The 16614-nt window shown below is 39.5% G+C and overlaps 1 protein-coding gene across 6 annotated transcripts in view; it reads right to left on the bottom strand.

The window, feature by feature from the left end:
• DOCK10 (dedicator of cytokinesis 10) overlaps window positions 1-16614 on the bottom strand; it is a 166536-nt gene that overhangs the window by 13024 nt on the left and 136898 nt on the right. For 5 of the 6 annotated variants that reach the window (XM_075031846.1, XM_075031844.1, XM_075031842.1 and 2 more), the window contains exons 38-50: window positions 15989-16036; window positions 15220-15321; window positions 12870-12994; window positions 12077-12189; window positions 11205-11342; window positions 9421-9603; window positions 8732-8842; window positions 7108-7323; window positions 6337-6394; window positions 5911-6009; window positions 4083-4189; window positions 3474-3596; window positions 2408-2521 (exon numbers count right to left, since the gene is read on the bottom strand). In XM_075031846.1, coding sequence (XP_074887947.1) covers window positions 2408-2521; window positions 3474-3596; window positions 4083-4189; window positions 5911-6009; window positions 6337-6394; window positions 7108-7323; window positions 8732-8842; window positions 9421-9603; window positions 11205-11342; window positions 12077-12189; window positions 12870-12994; window positions 15220-15321; window positions 15989-16036 — 1537 coding nt within the window. The remainder of the gene's footprint in view (window positions 1-2407; window positions 2522-3473; window positions 3597-4082; window positions 4190-5910; window positions 6010-6336; window positions 6395-7107; window positions 7324-8731; window positions 8843-9420; window positions 9604-11204; window positions 11343-12076; window positions 12190-12869; window positions 12995-15219; window positions 15322-15988; window positions 16037-16614) is intronic. The other variant, XM_075031847.1, reaches the window with a different exon arrangement.

The raw sequence follows: 16614 nt of genomic DNA, 5'->3' as shown, positions 1-16614 counted from the left end.
ATACAATTGATAAAAATGTTTAATGAATAAGTGCATAGGTGTAATAATACATTTTTTATGTGTGTGTGCTTACACATATATCTACCCACAGGTATTTTATAGAACAGTGTATGTGTAAGACTGAAAAGGAATCCCGTACCTGCATACTGAGTTTCCTTCTGTGGCATTTCCTTTGTAGTGGCCTAAGCAGAGCGATTCATATTGCTTTACACTGGTTTAACTGTGTAATACTAGTAAAACCTGCAACGATTAGCTTCTGGGAGGAAGTGTGCAAGGTCTGCCAGAAGCACAAAAGCAGGGAATTGCTTTTAATGTTTTAAATTAATTGGGCACTGAGACTGCTTTCAGCATGGAGGCCTGCAATACTCTTGGCTACAGAAGGACCAAAAGGCCCCATACCTTTCCAGCTGCACAGCCAAAATGGAAGCAAGTGGCACATGGGTAAAAGGGACTGACAGAAATAAAGAAAGAAAACTTTTCCAAGGGAAAAATATGCAGGCACAACCAGTATGTGGGAACAGACTGTTCTCTCTGTCTCTCCTTCCAGGTCAAGCTTCATCTGTAGCTCCCACACCTGCCGTGGTGCTTTGTGTACTGGTAAGCCCTCCTTAATCAGTTCTGCACACCCACTCCTATTTACCTCAGTAAATGAGGCAGAAGTAATGCTGGTGGGAATGATCTACCCTTAATTATTTGCCCTGTGCCATACACTTTTGCCACTATGCCTCTGTAAGGAGCAATACAGAGCAGTCCCACTTTCTACCACATAACATCTCTCCTGCAAAAAGAAAGAAGGAAGCTGTGCTTGTTTGCATTTAGACCTCAGTGTCCGGGGGCACCAGGGAACAGACCGAGCAATACACAGCTATGAAAAAGTCATATGCTTTAGAGCATTAAAGCTGTTTAAATGAAGTTGCCCTTGTGGCACTGGCAGCTGAAAAGTCATTGCACTGTAACAGAGATTTTAACCCAGTTCAGCAGAACTGCTGCAGATAAACTACCCACTTACAAGTAGCTGCCTCTGGGAGAGCCCTGGCAAGAAGCTGCAAGTAGGAGAGTCCTATTTCCCCCTCCACTGCCCTCATTTTGAGGAAGGTCAGGCATTAGGAAAACTCTACCCTTCCTCAGGGGCAGCTGGCTTTCTCCTTGCACTTGGCAAGGTCAGCTTTGCTAATCTGTATGAAGAGCCAGGGCTTGCCATTTCCCTCTGACTTCCAATTTGCTTGCTCCTACAAGGGAGTACCAGGAAGGTGGCCGCATCCTGCCCAGAGTGTTCCAGTTACGATTGCCACAGATCACAGACTGACACAACAGCCTTCCTCTTTGGAGCTGCTGCATGGGCCAGGAAAGCAGGCTTGCATTCAAACAGCATTAATGCTACGCCAAGTTTTTCAACAGAGGAAAAAGGAGTCCAATCCCGCTCCCAGTGAAGCTGAGAGAAAAACTTCCACTGAGATGAGATGACGCAGCATTGGGCCCCACGATGCACACACAACATGGCGACAGATACAGCTTGGTAATTCCGGTAACTGAACAAACAAAAGTTAGTTTGCAGGATGCAACAATGAATGAAACAACATTATTTCATCTGCCACCAACCAAAGAATCGAGAGCATGGGAAAGTTAATGTTAAGTAACAGTACAGGGAAGGATGAAGGACGTGTGAGGAGAATTATACAAAACATGCAAAAGAACTAGACTTACCACAGCCTTGAATAAGATCAAAAGGAGAAAAGAGCAAATTTCTGCATTAAAATCTAATTAGCAAACAGAATGATTCACATCAATCTGTTGTATACACACTGTATTATTTTAGAGTAAAGGAAATTGTATGCTTGCCAAAACCAGGTCTTAAAGGAACATGCTGGATTGCTACACTGGTTTGTAGTGGAAGAAAGCACAAAATAATGCTTTGAGGATGCTGAAGCACAGCAGAGGGAATAAAACTACTCTACAGTATATTGCACGGAATCAGAGGTCGCCTGAAAGCAGAAGTCAGAGTCGGCAAGAAACACAACAAAACATCTACTGCATACTGCTCTGCTTTAAGCTCTATTAGAGGAGAGTGCCATATCTCAAAGATGTCTTATCTGGTTTTATTTAAGTTTTACTCTGAAAAAACCTGCCCTGCCTCAGTCTCAGTTTTGCTTGATGAAGTCAAGAACTAAAGCTGATGTACAAGTCTGTTCTCCATTACACCATTAAATCCAAAGCAGCAGTTTACATTGATGCAACTGAGTGCTCTCTCTTCTAAGTAAAATCCTACTTGGAGTCTGACCCACGAGGCACTTTCCACCCCACAATTCATTGCCAAGTGTTTCCCTGCTTTAGCTTCCCTGAAATACATCAGAAGAACATGGCTGAAATCTGGGAATCTTTGGAGACAGAAGAGCACAAGCTGACTTACCTGCCCATAAAACGCGACACGGTAATACCGCCCGAAGAGACGTTTCTCTGAGTTCACTACTTCTGCAACCTTCAGGTATGAGCGGTGGATGTCGTAGTACAAATCGGACAGCCTCTACATTAAGAAACAGGGAGAGAGAGAGGGGAAGTGAGAGCATGTGAGTGCTTTGGGAAATGACAGTACAGCTCTGCATAAACATGGCTTGCCTTAACTGGATTCCCAAACCTTTGCAAAGATGGCTGTACGTGCTAAGGGAATAGTTTAACCTTGTTAGGAGTCACTGAAGACTCATTTCAGGGTTTCTGTCATCTTCTGAGCAGTTCTGTGGTAGGGGGTGCCTTTGTGTACAGGGTCACACAGGAAGACAATCATCCCAACCACCAAACAGTGCAGGGACCTACTAAGAGGTCAGAGAACCCAAGTGTCCTACGTGCAGGCAAGTGCAGGGTGCCAACAACTTCAATCAGCTCCCAATCCCATGCAAAGAAATGCTATCCACAATTACCAGTAAAAAATACTTTCTCAGGATAGTGAATTAAAATTTCAACTAAGTTAAAAACTGAGGACTTGCTTCCTCAGCACACAGCTTATCGATACCTACCTCTTTGCTTTTTTTTTTAATGAATTTAAAACCAGAAAAATCACTAAATGAGATTATCATCTGATTATCCATTATGTATTGAAATTGCCAAGTAAATAAATGAAGAAACCCTGGAATTATGAAGAGATCACACAATTTATCAGCAGTTTCTAAACTTAAATACAATGCAAATGTGCTCTTGGTTTAAAAACAGATGTAAAAATTCACATCCACTGGCTAACACAAGAGGTTTGTTTGAAATTTTTTTGCGCATTTACTGTTGTATTGATGCTGAAAAGAGGAAGGTAAGATACCAGAGTTTTTTTATTTACTTACAGCACAAAGCATTAGAAGGAGAAATTACAGACAGGAAGAAAAAAACAATTCCTTTTAAAGAAAGTACTTCCCCCCCCTCAAAATTTTGATCTTTACTGTTGTTTTAAGATAACTTTAAAAAAAACAAAAAACCAACAAAACCCAACTTACTTTAAAGTCCCTCTGCTTCTCAAAAACAGCAATGATAGGCTTGTTAACCTCAGCAATAAGCTCATATCTCTCGGACTTCCACAAGTATTCAACACACAACTCCAGCTGCTCCACCAGAATATTCTGCAGTTCCACAAATACAAATAGTTCAGTGACTCGACAGCTGGTGGCATTTAATTAATAGCAATACAGCAAAAGCACATACCCACTATTTCATTTTTATTCTGTATCTTCTGTATTAAGGTTTATTTCAACGACACAATGTTTAATCACATATTGGTGACCTAGCTGTTCTTTAGATAAAAAACCTGAAATAACAGTAACATGATAATACTTGAATACTTGACATCTCATTCAGAAGAGCGGGTTTGCTTCGTGGGTTCCCCCCTGCCCTAACTTCCAGCTCTGGTACTTAATGTTCTGCTTAGCTAAACACCTATCCCTGCTATTTAGCACAACAGCTCTGACATTTCACTCAAAAGCTGTGTGCCTTTTAATACTCTGTGAAGTACACTCTCACTATAATTTGTTGTAACATGCACAGGCATCCATTAGAAATAACACTCTCTGTTAATATAGAACAACTATATAAATGTTAATGCTGCTGACCTCATTGTAGGGAGTATCTTGCATTCCAGAGTCTTCCTTCATAGCACCTTCTTCTTTAATGTTGGGGGTAATGCTCAGAAAAGCAGGCCATCCCATGGAAAATAAGCCTTGAAGTGCAAGTCATAACAATGTTAATTAATGACTGAATAACCAGATAATTCAAAAGGTTATTGGATGCCATTAAACAGAGCTGATTTTGTTTGACTGGATTAATTACTTTTTTCACAGCCAAGTGATGAGAAACACAAATGGAACTGACTGAATTTATGACACTATTACACATTTTCTCTATGATATAAATCCACTCATCCTGATGCAGCCTTACTCTTTGGCATTTTGGTTCCTTAGCAGTACAGTGCGGGCGGTCCTTGCAAAACTACACGTGCAACACTCCTCTATACGGGAATTACTGTCGCAGACTGAGGCGAGACAATTTATACTTGTGAAACCAGCGCTGTGACTCCTGGCCTGACCTATGGGCACTTCATGCTATGCGCTGAGACCTGCACTTGTGCCGCCCATCAGGTTTCCTAAGCGAGAGGAGCACGGTCAACCCGGGCTCGCCTCAGCCGCTGGGGAGATGGCCACTCCGGGGCACGCTGTGCCCTTGCCGGGCCGGAGGATGCCCTGGCAGCGGCTCCCTTATCCTGCCCAGAGTCAGCAGGGCGAGCGCAGCCCTAACCGAGGAACTCTCTTGTAGAAAGCTCAGGCGAGTGGCAGAAGCTGCCGATGGGAAGGCTCACAAGGATTAAAACTAAGCTTACATCTAATATTTGCTAAGCTGGGGTCTTAGTGCGGTGGTTGCAGAAGGAACAACTTGGCACATCATGGCACACTGCTGATCAGGCAAAGTCTGACCCACAAAGATTTTACTACCACTCTTGAACGGAGAAGGTAAACCCACCGGTGGGGGTGATGAACTCCTGACATGGTTCATGTTCAATTTAAAAGTAGGAAAATGCTACTAAGGCACAATTAAAAAGCTAACCTTTACACATTGAGTCAGAGGGACTCCATCCCCTCTGTCAAGTTTTGAAAATCATTTAAACATAGGTTTAAAATGACCCACAAGTTCTTCACTCTACCTACTGTGATCTGTGATTCATGCAAAGTATTTTTCCACTACTGAACCATCTCTGAAATATTGCTCATCACAGAAAGCTTCCTTCTAAAAGGATGTTTTTTTTCACCTCTCCCACAGACATTTCTAAGTGTATTGAAGAACTATGGTCTTTCCAAAACTAAGTTTTCTCTTCCCCAGATATTTGCCCTTGTCCCTAGAAATTGCTCTTTGTGAAAACTGCTAAAACATCTCATACTGAGAACTTACTTTGAAATACACATTTCCTAAACTAAATAACCGTTGGCATAGAAGCATTTAAAAATATAAGACTGCACTTTATTTCTCTAATAAGCATCACAGATTAAAAAAAATCTTTATCTATACCAAGTTACGTATGGATAACCAGATATTAATTCTGCCCCTCTGCCCTCCCGGCTTTGGATAGTCAAGGAATTGGACATGGATTTGTGTGCTAAACGCCAATTGACCTGAGAGGGATTTCTGTTGCTGATGAAGACCAGACTGCTCTTTTGCCGAAGAAGTCTTTAACCAGTGACATTCTGAGCAACTCATCAAACCAGCACAAGAGCATCAGGAAAGTAACATATAATGTTTCTGACATTACTTGCTTGCTATTACAGCCATCAACATGCACTATAAATATTTTTGCTTTGGTAGATATTTTTCCAGATTAATTGGAGAACAGTAATTTGATTCCCTAATTATGTTATTTGACCCATAAACAGGCATGGTTAGAGCACTCACTTCCTCCATTGTGAGTTGTTAGTAACACATTACTATCAGAGACTTGACCATCTTCCAGGAGCATACGTGAGGTACAAATCTTTTCCATTTTCCAGTAACCTATGATAGTGTAAGATGGTATTAGTATACTGCTACTGGTATGTGTTAATACATGCATATTTAATAACGACAGACTAACAAGTGAAGCATTCTCTTTTAGCAGTAGCTTACTAAACATTTAATTAACCCTCTTTACCCAAAACACACGCATTCACTGTTCCAGTGCTAAGACTAGCATTTACAATGTATTTTAAAAATAAAATATTTGGGAAGAATTCAAGCAGCTTTAATAATACTTTATATATAAGGAAGGAAAGCAGGAAAGACAAAAATTATTTTCAATAATGTTTATAGATACATAGTTGGTTTTGAATATGTTAATCTTACCCTTTCTTTTCAGGTACTCCGCAATGAGAGCAGCGATATGAATATAGCACATAGCAGCCTGTAATGAGAGAAAAAATACATGTATATGTTAAAGTACACTGTATGACTTACAGCTTACATGGGATAAGGAGCACATACTTTCATCACTGTCAAGTCATGCTGCAGAAAAGGGAAGACAAAATTAATATAACCATTTAAGACAATAAAGGATTAAATGATGAAATCCTTCTTGAGTGTTAATTTCACTACGTATCTTGGGTAAAAGCATAGATTTGCTCAAGAAAACCATTAAGATTACTTAGTAAATAAGATATTCCTGGGTTATGCACTGGAGTTTTGCATCACCTGTTCAGTTTTTGATGAAAAGGACAACACATTATAAACAAAGCTCCTCTCCTATGCTGTAGTGAGGGAGAAGAAAATCCTTTATGTAAGTTATGCACTGATCATAACCTCATCTACACTACAGCTGCTGTGCTTGTTTGGGTTAAGCAGCAGAGCTGCTAATGTGATACTGACCACAGCTTGCCCGTGAGACATTTTCAAGTCTTGCTCAAACACGTATCAGGTAGTCACGATTAGGCACACTGGGATAATGAGCGTATCACATCTCTACGTGTTTTTCAAACTTGTCTTCTTCTAATTTCAAGGGTATGAGACACATTGTATGATTCTCTTCTATCACTAGTCTTGTCTGTCTTCCAGAGCCCTTTTCATCAGAACATCCCAGCCTAAAGACAAATGGATTTCCTATTCATTTATTTACATTACCTCTGATAAATCTCCATTTCTTGCATGAATCTTGGCCATGCTTTCAAGCCATGTCCTACGTAATTCAGGTGTGCTGGCATATGAATTTGCTAGGCTGTACTGCAGATCCACAAGCATCTCAGGGTCTTTCTCATGCTCCTTCATCTGAGCTGTGGCCATCAAAACTGTTCTGATGCGTTTGGTCAGATCCTTCACCTCTGCTGGGAAATTAACGTTCTTTGGGAAAGATAAGCAATACATCACTAAAATCATCCAAAGAGCCACATGCAGCACTCCTGAATGAGCTGAAGTTCTGCTTATGGAAGACCTTCTTCCCCTTCCCTAATTCAGCAGGCTTTGAAGCAAAGTCACAGTTCCACAGTACATACGCATTGTACACAGATCCTTAACTTTTTTTACTGATGTGTCACAGCACCTACTAGATATCCCAGTCACTCAGCTGTACCACTGTCTGTATGCAACAACTCTGCTGAAGTCAGCAAACTGAAACATTTGTTCCTCGGTTGCTTACTGGATCCAGAACTGGATTCTTGTACACTTTCAGCTGACGAACAGCACTGTGTGCTATAGATAGTCCTGCTTAACTACACTCACAGCATGTTTCACCACAGTGAATAAAGCACAACAGCCTGGCTCCTGGCCTTCTCACACAGCGCAAGATTATAACAGTGTCTTTGTATTACACTTATCAGCTGTCCTCAACACATTTAACTAGCTCTGTAGTTCCTCATTTTCAGATAGGCAATGAAATACATTTCTATTTTCAGACTTTTTTCCCTTGTTCCCTTTGTTTAAAAGTAAAACCATCCAGAAAAATTAAATGGAATTAAATCCTCTCTCCTCTACATCACAGAGATGAGCATGTTACAGAAGCAGTGTGACTGACAGCAGTGCTGGGAAATCAAAGCTGCACTTTGAAAACAAATACAATTGTAACTGCATCTTATTAAGTAAGAGATCAAATTACTCATGCTAATTATCTACCAATTTGCTTAAACTAACTTTATTATTAACCTCAGTGGAGATACCCTAAAGTCATCTTCAGAGAAGGAAAAACACCTCCAAAGTATAAAATTCAGAATGTGTGTTGACAAATGTTTGGACAGGAATTGTAATAACTAAAAACTGGAATCCTTTCCCAACACCTTTAGTGCAGACAATGGATATAATAGCAATGGTAACTAATCTAAGAGCTAAGTGCCTTTTTGAGGGAGTTAGCAAGCTGTTAAAAAACTCAACTGTTGTGCATGTTTTTGCTACACATTTACTGAACAGACTAAAGGGACAGTTTATAGACTCAAAATTGTTTGTCAATGGCAATTGTGTTTCATTAGTCACAATGCATGGTATAGTCTCTGACATCAGAAAAATGAACAAAATAAGCAGTGAATAACAAATAATACAATTTTCAAAAAAATATCTTTGTTTTAAAAATTATTTTCAATTATTAAGCTTCTAAGTCACAAACATTTTCATGAATTTCAGGCTGCCTGAAAAAGGCACACTATGAGTGCATAAATCACTTTCTTAATAAAAGCCTGCAATTTTATTCACTGAAAAACTTGCTCCTCTGAAATTGTTGACCTTTTGCAAAAGGTAGTGATTGACAAAAAATGTTTCTTACTTTCATCTGCTTGTCTCCATTAGCAAAATTATTTATAATTGCAAGTGAATGTTGAAAACGAGATCCGCCAATCCCTGCATCCGCTATCAGCTGGCTCACTGCTTTGATGAGCTGTACAGAGGGAACAAACACAGGGTGCAATTAGCAAAGAAAATCAAAGTTTCTGAATAGCTGAATATTTTTCAATCCCTATTTTAGTATCACTTGATGTACCAGGCTAGCAGAGATACACTTTTATACCTGTGTTAAGAAGATAACGTATATGAACACAAGGACTGTGAGTAATCTTTCCGATGTTTGTAACTGCTCACATTTTGCAGTTGTAAGTGCATTGTTACTGGACTTCACATTTCTGTTACTATACTATCAGATTCTGTTTAGTTCCTTCATCAGCTATGTTCTCACTGCTGTAAGCAATGCACGTGAATCAAGAATAGCTATTTATCTGGCTATTTATTGGCTATGCAGCTACATTCACAGCTGTTGCCTCTCCCTGGAACAGAGCCGAGCAGCCCAAGAGCAGCAGAGAATCCAGCCCAATGCCTTCAGACTTGGCAGGGACACAGAGAATTGCCTGTCTGAGGGCTCCAAAAGAATTGCTTTGCTACAATGCATAAAAATAATAATAATAATAATGATAAAACCCAGCACACATCAGCTAAATACTGACGATCTCACACTTCACTTACCTGTAGATGGGATCTGACTATTGATTTCTGCTTGTTAAATTCAAAGTTCTTTCTCATGAAAAAATAAAGAAGAGCAGATGCCTCTGTCTGAGTTGAACGTGACCTATGGTTACAACACTTCAGGATTTCATAGCAGAGTGAACCGCAGAGATCTGCTTGCCCTTGGAAGAATGCTGATGGGAACTATTGAAAAAAACATGTGAATATGTTTAGCACTACTCTCAGGCTTTGACACAGTTATTCTGAGTCAATACTTTTTTCTGTTAAGCTTTCAGTAAAAACAACTCACTCTCCCATATTCATTCACAGCAGGGTTTAGGGAAAAAATCAGCCATCGGCTGAACACAATCCCATGTGCAAATTAAGATTAAGTAAAAACTGCACACAGGTTTTCATACAAACACCATATGCAATGCAACAATCCAACCGGCCTCCAGGAAGTCCAGACAGCAGCTGGTACGCAGCAAGCATAAAAGCAGAGCAGCCTATCTGCAAGGAATGCAGAATAGCTAACCAGGAAAAGTGTGTGTCAGGTTCTGCACTACTATAAAAGCTGTTCAGGAGAAAGAAAATACTTTGAGTAGTAAAGTCAGTGAACTTCCAGTGGTCAAGGGTTTGAACAGCAGGAGACAACAGAGAGTGAAGGATGGCTCTCCAAATCATACTTACTATTTAGCAGCAGGGTGAATGTAAGAGAAGACAGACTGAAAAGGGGTGGAAGACGTACATATTGGCTACCGATCTCAAGTACTGCCTGAGAGGTTCTGCTGCAGAAACCATGACTGATCCCTGTTCCCAGAGAACTATGAAGAGAGAATTCAATCCTGAGAGCTACAGGATGAATGAAAAGGATGATCCTGGATATTTATTCATCCTCCTTGCTGCACAGAGTTCTTCCGTTCCTGACTGTCTGGTATGTAATTTAAAGCTGCCTGTGGATAGTTTACTTTGTATTTCCCCCATGTCCTCAAGCTACGTTACTGGGAGAAGTGTGATTTCCTCTTCCTTTCCCTTGAGTTAACAACCAGAAGGAGGCCACATGGTTTAAACTGATCTACACTGTTGCATTTCATAGAAATATCTGGGAGATCAGGCCAGCCTTGCTTATTCTCACTTCCCCATAGCAATTGTTATCTGTGTGCTACTTTCTGGTTCATTTTAAGAGGATCTCATCTGAGTCTATGACTTGGAAATTGTGCAGCCTTTGCAGTTGGCACAAAGTGTCTAATTGCCCATGATCATTTACATATGTGCAATGCAAGCAAATAAACAGTTTGACACATAAGCATGTTTTTGTCCAAAAACTCTTCTGTGTTGAAAACAAGGTATTTGTAAAACTATTAGTTTGGATGAACTTTTGGTGAAGCGTAGGGAGTACTCTCCTGCTAACTCGTCTGGGGACAGCTGTAATCATTCACCCCTGGATTCTGCAACCCAGGTGTCTGCCATGAAGACCATGGACCTCTAGGGTTTCAAGCTTTCTTCCATGGGGGGTAAAAACATGAAAGCCAATGACATAGCCAGATACCACAGACCTGGACATTACTTATCTATTTACTTTACAAGTTTCACTTTCTTAGTATATTTTTCATTTTCCAAAACACAACTAATTTTTCAGATATTGTGAACTTCTCGCTTTTAATCAGCAATAAAATCAGAAGATCTTTCTCAGGAATGAGCATTAATACAGTGAAGTTCGGAACTCTGTCAAAGTACCCAACTGCCCTCAAGCTGCACTTGCTGTAACATAATAGGTCAGACTAACAGAAAAAAACCATAGTTACCTTGCCTACAAACAGCCGTAGGGCAGCAAAGACGTGCTTGAGAGCTGCTGCTGACTGGTTGATTTGCAAAAAGAGCATGTGTGTGTCAAAGACTTTCTTCATCAGTGCATTCTGGCAATCGGATTGCTGGAGCTGCCTCTGAAAAGTTCACAGACAAGACAGGACATTCTGGTTATTAAAGTGAATAAACAGAAGAACGATGTGCTGGATGTTACATCAGAATGTTCCTACAGAGATGCTTTTTTCAATGTAAAATCTCCGCAGATGAGACATTCCCAGCTTGCTGCAGACTCTTTTTACTTGCAGTTTTTCCAAGACAGCACTTCCCTATGCCTGTACTCCTACTTGTAGATGGTACACACTAGATTTAAGGGCTAGGGTGGCAGAAAGGAGACACTAAATCTAAAAGGAGCTGCCTGCTGTATTGTATCTGTGAGACCTTCAGCAAGTCATCTGGGCCAATATTTGCAGAGCAATTTTTAAAAAGGCAGAGGATCCACCTGCTGGCTTGAAGACATATAGATGATAAGCAGTTTGGAAATCATTTGTCTAAAATGTCTGAAATCTAATGGGATAAGCATGATTCAGATAAGGTGATGTATTAGTAGATGCACAACACTTTCATGTAGAGCAGGGCTGTACATAGTCCTGGATGCATAGGATGCTCTTCTTCCACATCCTTCTATTCAGTTTGGGTATTACGAGTCAATTCCTTCATAAAATACCTTCATTCAGGACTGGCATATCTTGTTTCCCTATCCTGCTGTCTCAGGCATTTCAAGTTTTCTGTGTGCCTGCTGCCCCAGGCCTGCCTTCCACCACGTATCCTACATGGCACCAGTTCAAGCAGAAAATGAAACAGCAAAACATACCTGGTGATTCAGAGTGTAAAGACACAACAGGTCAAGGATTGTGAGGGAAACTTCTGTAGCAATGTTTGCCTCTGTGTCTACATACTGTACAATGTCCGTTTCATTGGAGGTGCCTGCAACATATAAAAAGCAAGATAACAAACAATCTTCTGAGTGTAGTTAAAGATTATGTAATTCTGCAATCTGGTCATTAAGTCTCAGCACAGTAGAGATGGGGTCCTAACTTTACATTTACTGAACGGGTATTTTGAAGAAAACTGCTCACAGGAGATGAAAGGGAAGGGAATTTGAGTCAACTTTTACCAGCTGCACCACTGATAAGAGTATATTCTTTCATTGTTGCTGCTCATTCTCAAAGGAGGAGAGAAACCTAATTGGAAAGTGGGATAGATGACTTTGATCTCATCATTTAAAGAACTTTCTGTCATGAAAAGGTCACTTTTATTGCTAGACCCAATAAATGTAATATTTCAACCAGTGTACATCTGCTTGTACAGCAAGGTACGTAACCATAGATGCAAGAGATGCTGGGAAGTGGGGAATAACTTGTCATTAGAGGCTATTTAAATATGTCAGGTTATTGTAATTAGTTTTGTTTCGAAATGAAGTTTGACCAAATTTAAGCTCAGGTTTCTTAGTATCCTGGAAAAAAGCAGAGTCAGCAGCTCTATTTATGTTTAGGCTCTTCTCTTTGGGCTTTCACAGGCACTCATGAGAACAGATTTAATTGTATAGAGCCTGATCCAAACCCCACAGAATTCCAGAGGGAAGTAAATGATTTTTTTATACTTACTTGCAGTGCTGCTGTCTATCATCTGCAAGAGTTTGGGGTTAGAAAGTGCATTTTTTCCACGGATTATTGGTAACGTTTGAGACCTGTGATGCTTGTGGCTATCGTGACTAGAAGTAGAATGCATCCTGAAATTAAAAGGTACCATTAAAAAAACAGAAACAAAGAATAAACTTGCATGCCTGTACAGAAATTTTCCATGTCAGAATTTTCTGCAGTACTTCTCAAAGGCTAAGTTAAACAAATTTACGCAAATTTTTTCAGAGAAACAAAGATGAAGAAGAAAGTCAATGAGGTGGACAGAACAAACAGATGTGCTGTGATTTCTGGAGTACACAGGAGACAAAACACTCATTGAACACTGAAAAAAGAGCATCAGCTTAAATAGCTGGCTGATGTTTAGAAAACTGCCTTTGGGTGAAGAGAAACTGAGATGAGTTCTGTTAACTCAGAATACAAGAGAAATATATCCTACTTATGAAAGAACTAATACAGCTTCTACGAGGGGAAAAAAATGATGACAACCTGACAATGACAGCAAAAATATGCGCGTGCATATGAGTGTGGTTTTTTAACCTTCTTTGATGCTGACAAACACATTGTTAATTTATAATGAGAAGCTTACAACTAACGTACCAATGCTTATCATAATTTTTGAAAGGGTTTTGAATTTGTAACCACTACAGAATTCAGCAAGATTTAACATCTCTCAAAATTCAGGTCACTTATTAAAATATATTTTTATTTAATTTCTTTAAAAAAATGTAGCTTCCTAAATTTGCATAATTTAAAAATATTCTAAGACAGAATTACTTCCTGCACCTAGCTAAACCCTCTTTTATGTTGGTTATTTTAACAAAAATAATTTAGAAAATTAACATTTCAGATTTGCAGAAAGAAAATGTTCCCAACACATGTACAGAATTGATGGCCAGACTTTTGCCAATCAATGTGATAAAGTCTTCCATTAATGGTCAACAGTGGAAGGATGTCAGTGGGCATCCTGGCAATCTAATGGATTTGGAAATTTGATCTCAAGGGGTTTTTTGGTGGAGTTTTTTTGGGGGTGGGGTGGAAAGTCTGGTTTCGTATGACTATTTCAGCAAACTGAAATACATAAATATAAGTAAGTGCAAGTTAGAGCTGTTCACCAGCAATACTTCAACTCTGAACTCATCATCAAAAAATGCTCTGTATTACAACAGGCCAAACAAATAGCCATTTAGACAACAAATGCTGATCTGTGAGGGCATAAAGTGTGAAAGCCCCGGAGACAGCAGAAATGTGACTTTATTTTCTGGATATTGGTTCATCTGCAAACACACAACCAAACAAGAGTCTCCTAAAGGCTGGGGTTCTTGCCAGTTCCAGCTGGGGTAACGAAATCAGTGCTGCTTCTTGAAAACTGCACAGTAGAGGAACAAAGAAAGAAGCATGGCAGGGAAAGCATTTTTTTCCCCTTTATTCCATTCCAAGATACATGCTTATAATGGTGAGCGTATTCTAGCTATAAGTAAATGAGAAAAGTCAATGATCCACGCTCATAAGGAAGGTGGACTTTCTCACCATGCTATTAGATACAACCACAAGCTGCACAGAGTCTAAAGTTTGCTTTCTCTCTAGAGTTCTACATTATTAATATGAAAAGGATCCCACTTTCCCCTAAAAGGATCAAAAATAATATTAAAGATGTGCTGCATCTGCAGCTTATTATCATGCAGTCCATGAAAATGATTAAATCTTGCAATGTTTAGACTAAGAAGATGGAGGAAAAGACTAGGAAAGAAAGGTTCTCTAACTGGCAACATGGACATAACAGTATAGGACTATGCTGCACTTAGCAGCATGGAAGTAAAAAGATGGGTGTCAAGCAAACCTACTCTTAAGTTTGACTTTGTGTTGCTAGATACTTCCCTCTCTGCAACCCCACGTTATTGGAGAGAAATTAATTCCCTGGTACTGTAAGTGCATCCATAGATATTTACCCCTAAAGCAGCAAGATTCCATGAAAGCATAAAGTTGCAGACCTATGAATTCCTTCAGGTTGGGGAAAACTGTGGATTATCTTTCAGATAGGGCTCTGAGCTGAAAACAACAGCTACTGTTTCTGCAATACTTAATATTGACAGTAACTAAGGATTCTTCTGAACATAACATTTTGAACAACAGTTTATAAGTCAAGTTGAAGTTAAAGGGACTCAATTGTTTTATGGTTTACGGCTTTGGGGGCTCTGAAATGTGTTACATGTTGTGTCAACCTCTTTTTGGTCAACACTGTGACAGTGTACAAGTGCTGGAGGATGACAACAAAGATTATGGTTTTATAGGATTTAATAATACAACATGTCATTACCATTGTGAGAGCAGACCCGCTGTCTGGCCAGAGGAGTTTGAACCTTTAAGGGTTCCATTATTCTGGGTGGCCTGAACAAACTTAAAAGCAGCAGCAATTTTCCTGTTAAGAGAAAATAACTGTTAATCTGTTATGGAACACAACATTGATTTTGCCATGCCTCTGAAGAATAAATACAAGCCTGATAAAACCTGCCATAGAGCATGAACTGGTTCATCTGATGACCTTTCGTTTTTCCACAGTATGACATATAGACAAGTTCACAGTGGTAACATTAAATTAAAAATGAAACATCAACTGAGACAAAGTGTGCATTTCACATTTCACAGCTGGAACACGATCTCATGCTTTTTGAGAGAGTGGGTAGAGACAGAAGATATTTTATTTGTAATGCTGTGGAACATTTATCTATGCCCATTAAAATTATTCTTTCCATTATATAGATGGAAAATACAGTGCTCAAGTTCCTTTGTTTGGCATATGCTCAGAAACATGGTTGAGAATGGCCCAGTATTTTGGGTTATAAATGCAGTAGTGGTTATCATATCATCACATGCAATTAATCTCTTACACCAGGTATGTACTCAGATATCCAGAACATCACAGTAACATTGCATAAAAGAAAAAATGAAGCATGCATTGGCTTCTGAATGTCAGACTGATGCTTTCAGGAGAAAACTGATAGATACATTGTTAACCTCATTTAAGACTAATGTAATGCAGCAATGTTTAAATACTGTAACATATAGTCTATAACTGAGAGAATTACCTTACAATATTGCGCTTTCCTAGATATCTGAAATTTTGCAGACAAACCCTGAAAGATAAAACAACACATTTTACGTCTATTAATGGCTTCCTAATTATGAAAAAATGCTGAATCTTAGTGCCTGTGGCGTATGCACCTCCTAGTAAGCAAACAGAACAGAATGCAGCAGTTCCCAGCCTAAGGATGCACAATATGTGGCACCACTTTCCACACCTTTTTTCCCTTTCTCCACGGTTGAAGATTCCTGTTTGGTGAGAAGGCAAAGTCAAAAGCAAAGACTTGGCTGCAAAAGCATTGCTTCTTCACCAGCTGAAGTTAAATAACTCACATTTCACTTACAAGACGGTGAGGAAATTCTGAAAACAGCTACCTGCATGGATTCTGCAGACATGCATAGATTGGATTGAGCAGACCACCTTGGAGATGTGAAAAGCAGGTATTCCTACATTACATGGCTTTTCTCATGGTTTGGAAGTTTTGGGGAGCTAAATACTTTTGTTTTCTCAAGAGAATAATAGAATCTTAACCCCAAATGGGGAAACTACTAAGAAAATCTCTTTTAGGAGGAACACCTGAAGCATTATACCCCCTGTTCATGGAGATGACCAACATACTGGAGGATATAG

Source organism: Buteo buteo, chromosome 7 (assembly GCF_964188355.1).
Source record: "Buteo buteo chromosome 7, bButBut1.hap1.1, whole genome shotgun sequence".
Classification (NCBI taxonomy): Eukaryota; Metazoa; Chordata; class Aves; order Accipitriformes; family Accipitridae; genus Buteo; species Buteo buteo.
This window is presented reverse-complemented; position numbering and strand designations above follow the sequence as displayed.